The sequence below is a fragment of the Chaetura pelagica genome, unplaced genomic scaffold (assembly GCF_000747805.2).
Source record: "Chaetura pelagica isolate M959 unplaced genomic scaffold, ChaPel_1.0 scaffold69, whole genome shotgun sequence".
Lineage (NCBI taxonomy): Eukaryota > Metazoa > Chordata > Aves > Apodiformes > Apodidae > Chaetura > Chaetura pelagica.
In genome coordinates, this window is record NW_009970724.1 from 335,661 (window position 1) to 339,784 (window position 4,124).

Sequence of the window (4,124 nt, forward strand, 5' to 3'; positions counted from 1 at the left end):
GGGGGACGAGCCCCCCAGGCACCGGGGGGTTGTCCTGGAGAGGGGAGCCCGGCAGCGGAGGGACCCGGGCTGGAAAGAGGGCCCTGCGCGGGAGCCATGAACCCCTCCGGGCTGGAGAGGTGAAAACCCCCTTTTGTAAGGGGGGGACATACCCGGAGCACAGTCCCTGCCATCACAGGTGGCCCGGCCACCTCCCCACACGCCCAACCTCGAGCCCCGCACCCAGGCAGGGTCCACACAGCAGTGTGGTCCTTACCCTAACTCTGCTTAATTTCAAGGGCCAACAAAACCAGCCATTTTTAAACTCGCGTCCCTTTCAAGGCAGCAACCTTCCCTTGCTGCAGAGCACCAGCCTTTAGGTGCCAGGCCTGGCTCTGTGCCCCCCTGAGCTTGCCCCTCCTGCCCGGCGCCCCTGCGAGCCCCAGGGCAGGGCGCTCGGACGAGAAGAAGGGGTGCAAACCCCCCAGCTGATGATGGTTGGTTCCCAGGCCTCTCAACGCAGCCCATCTGGCGCCAGCTGTGGGACGATGTGATGAAAACCAGGCCGCCCAACTCGGAGGTGAGGAAATGCTGCCAGCAGGAGAAGGGGCACGACCCAGGTTTCTTCCGTGAGGTTTCCTTTCCAAGCCTGCCAGTGCTGCTGGCTGCCTCCGAGTGACTGGTGGTGCTTGTTTATAAGCGTTCATAGAGCTCTGGACCAAGGCATGACCCTGGTAATAAGACCATTTTGGGCAATGGGGTTCTTAAAAGGAGGTGTAGTGTACAGCCACACCCTGCACGTCACACCAGTGAGTTTCCCAAAAGGATAAATCCTGTCTTTAGAACTGTAATTCCTAGGGAAATAGGATAAAAACAGTGTCTTATCATGTATCATGCTTACACCTACGCTGCCAAAAAAATGCACTGATGTCCTAGAAAGCAATACAAAAATACTTCCAGAAGACAGTGAGTTTGGACAAATGGTTTTACACAGGAAACCTGAAGCACTTCCATTGATTCATTGATGCAAAATAATAATTAGCAGACAACTTAATCACAGCCTATAAATAGATGCTTGGGAAGAAAATTCCTGATGATGTGGATTTTTAAAAGGCGAAAACATGGCTTAGCTTCAAACTCCTGAATATGTTTAAATCGGGTCAGAAGCAGGATGAATAGAGTGTGACGGGAGTAACTGTTTTTCAGTGAACACACTGAGGAAGAATGTTGAGAACTAGAAAGGTGGTTTCAGTTGTGCTAGGAGTAGGGGTTTTTTTGATACCACATTTACCAAGTGAGCGGATAGCAATGATTTAACTTTAAAAGAATGAGAAAAATTGTGGCTGACTTTTTTTTTTTTTTAACTGTGGCCCTGTTGTTTAACTGCAGAACATAACTTGTTGGAGGAAGAAGTTCCTTGAAACATTCTTCTCAAACGTTCTTCATGGTGTCCTGGATGTTTCTTCTGACTGGCGTCTCAATGACCATCACTTTTCACCACTGCTTCACAGCTCCCCCCACGTTTCCCAGCTCACCCTCTGCAACATGCTGCAGGGCGCGGTGGAACTTGCTGCTGAGCACAACCAGAAAGTGCTTGAAAACCTGGCTGGTTCCCTGAGGATCCTGAAGTTCCAGCACCTCCTCTCCTCCGACCAGTCCATCAGGCGTTCGCTGGTTTTACTTCTTCACCGGCTGATTCACCACGGCTCTGTCAGCCAAGTGTCCATGTACTCCTGGCCTGTTCCTGACACGGTTCTGCTTGTTCTCATTTTGAGCATGAGTGCTGGGTTCTGGCGCTCGGGAAACGCCCTCGCCTATCACAGCAGCCCGTGTGGCCTTTGCAGAGAGGTGGACAAAGCCCAAAGCCAGGAGTCAGCACAAGAGCGAGCAGAGCGGGTCCTTTGTGGCGAGAGGGAGCAGAGTGATGGCAAGAACCAGAAGGGATCCCCCAGAGCCCAGGAGGAGGCTGATGTGGAGGTGAATGGATGCAGGGCTGACACCCACCCGAACCCTGTTCTCTCTGGACCAAGAAGTCCTCCTCTGCAAAACCAAGCATGTGTGGAGGCAAGCAGCGAGGTGCCCTGTGACCACAGTAGCATTCAGGGAGGATCTTCCCCTCGTTGCACCTCAGAGCAGCTGTCCTGTCACCCCATTCTTCAAAAGACACGCAGACGGCTGAAATCTGCAGTGGGGAAGAAACGTCGCTGCCTCCGACGAAACAGGGGACCACGTGCTGACCCAGAAGACCTGTATGATTTTGTTTTTACTGTTGCAAGAGAGGATAATTCAGGGTTTCTTGACAAAAACGATGCCACAGAGGGAGAAGATACTGAGAACTGGACTGTTTCCTCCTCAGGATCTCTGTGCACTGGCCACGCCGGATGTAAGAAAAGAGGAGGATCTGCTGGGACCTTTTCTCTGAAAGTTGCTCACCGCTTCCGAAGTGTATCCACACTGGAATTGTTCTCCATTCCTTTGACTGGGGAAACATGTCGGACCCTGAGTAACCTGCTGAGCTCCTGGGTGTCTTTAGAAAACTTGGTTCTGTCTTACAATGGTTAGTGGTGTGGACAGGTTGCTTCCTGCCAGACTTGGTACTTCCTAGTCAGGTTTACCCTGACTATTCTTACTGGAATGGGCATTGTAAGAGTATTGGTACCTAGTCTTGAGAATGGCACCAGTAGAGATGGTTAATGAGTGTGAGGACGTGTATGAGGGAGAGATTGGGGCTCTTCTGCACCAGAATAGCCCTTGGCCATGTGCTTAAACACCATCCAGAGAGGGGGACGGGAAGAGCCAGATCTCCCATATATACAGTCTAGCTTAAGAACACATGGGTAAAGCAGGCTGTGAGTGTAGCCTTTGACTTAAGTTGCTTGTCCATTGGTGCCGCTCCAGTTGTGTGTGTGTAGGTGCCTGTACAGGCACAGCTAACACCTTTCTGTACAAATGCTGTTCCAGGCCTGGGTGCTAACATCTTCTGCATCCTCTCTGGGCTCCGGGCCCTCTCCCGCCACTCGGACTGCCAGCTCCGCGTGTTGCGCCTCAGCGACATCTTCTCCCACATGCCTTGCATGGAGCTCGTTCACTGCGTCCTGAGCGCCTTTCCCCAGCTCCACACGCTCTCAGTCAGCTTCGACCTCAAAAACCAGCTGGAGGGCAACAGGCCAGAGGGGAATCCAAGCTGCAGTGAGGCAGAAATCCCAGGTAGGAAGCAGATTCTGTCTGATGTCTTCTGTGGCAGGCAGATAGAGCTGTAAAAGATTGGCACGCAGATTTGAAGTCTATGCTGTTACTACTGATGTGTAATTAAGCACTTCCAGCCTCACCTTTCTGATATAGATGGTGTTGCAATTTGTAATTTCCAGTCTGTAACATGCTCTGTGAAGTCTGAGTCTTGGACGGAGCATTTTTTTGCTGTATGCCAGTCTGCTGCAACACCAGCTTTGTACAGGGCCAGCCATAACCTGCTAGTGGTGACTGTCCACGCAGCCCCCCAGGGAGTGTATCCCACCATACCAGTAAATTGGTCAGGAGCTTTTGCTTTGCCCATCTTATTGTGAGGCTCCAAGCCTTGGACAGACTCTTTAAGCAGAGGGAAAGTATCTCTTGATCACAATACCACAGGTGATGGCTAAGCACTGCCCAAGCCTCTGGATTTCAGTCTGGGACCTATGCAGTGTGTTCTCAGCTCACAGGTCTCATCACCCATATTAGCCCTTGAATGACCAGAAGAGCAGCAAACAAAGTCTGAGAAAGTATGGTCAGTGAAGACCTGTGCTCTGGAAGGACACCAACTGGTTTGTGTGTAAAGGGTGACCTTTTCTCAAGTGTTGTTTCACTGCCAGAACCCAGTAGAAACTGGTGCCCCTGTGGTCTGGCCGGAGTCCTGAAATAAGCCTTAGGTGACCGTAGGTCTCAGTTGCCATACAGCTCTGTGGGGCAGGGCACAGTGCACAGACACTTTCTGTGGACCTAAATGATAGTCATGTGAGGCACAAGGACTTCTTGCGTGCTCTAGGACCTAGCTATGTTGAAGACAGGCACTCCAGACCAAGGTCTTTTGTTGTTTTTCTTCCCTTAGAGAGCTGCCTGGAGCAGTTGGAGATCCGATTCCCCAGGGATCCTCTGCACACTGCATTCCT

General features: G+C 51.6%; 2 protein-coding genes across 2 annotated transcripts in view; one reads left to right on the top strand and one right to left on the bottom strand.

The window, feature by feature from the left end:
* Positions 1 to 98, bottom strand: part of LOC104396790 (cytochrome b-c1 complex subunit 6, mitochondrial) — a 1,697-nt gene extending 1,599 nt beyond the window's left edge. The window contains exon 1 of the mRNA XM_010006688.1: positions 12 to 98. Within this exon, the coding sequence (XP_010004990.1) occupies positions 12 to 98 (87 nt within the window). The remainder of the gene's footprint in view (positions 1 to 11) is intronic.
* LRRC41 (leucine rich repeat containing 41) overlaps positions 97 to 4,124 on the top strand; it is a 7,654-nt gene continuing 3,626 nt past the window's right edge. The window contains exons 1-6 of the mRNA XM_010006689.1: positions 97 to 119; positions 322 to 359; positions 489 to 559; positions 1,369 to 2,536; positions 2,941 to 3,186; positions 4,064 to 4,118. Coding sequence (XP_010004991.1) covers positions 97 to 119; positions 322 to 359; positions 489 to 559; positions 1,369 to 2,536; positions 2,941 to 3,186; positions 4,064 to 4,118 — 1,601 coding nt within the window. The remainder of the gene's footprint in view (positions 120 to 321; positions 360 to 488; positions 560 to 1,368; positions 2,537 to 2,940; positions 3,187 to 4,063; positions 4,119 to 4,124) is intronic.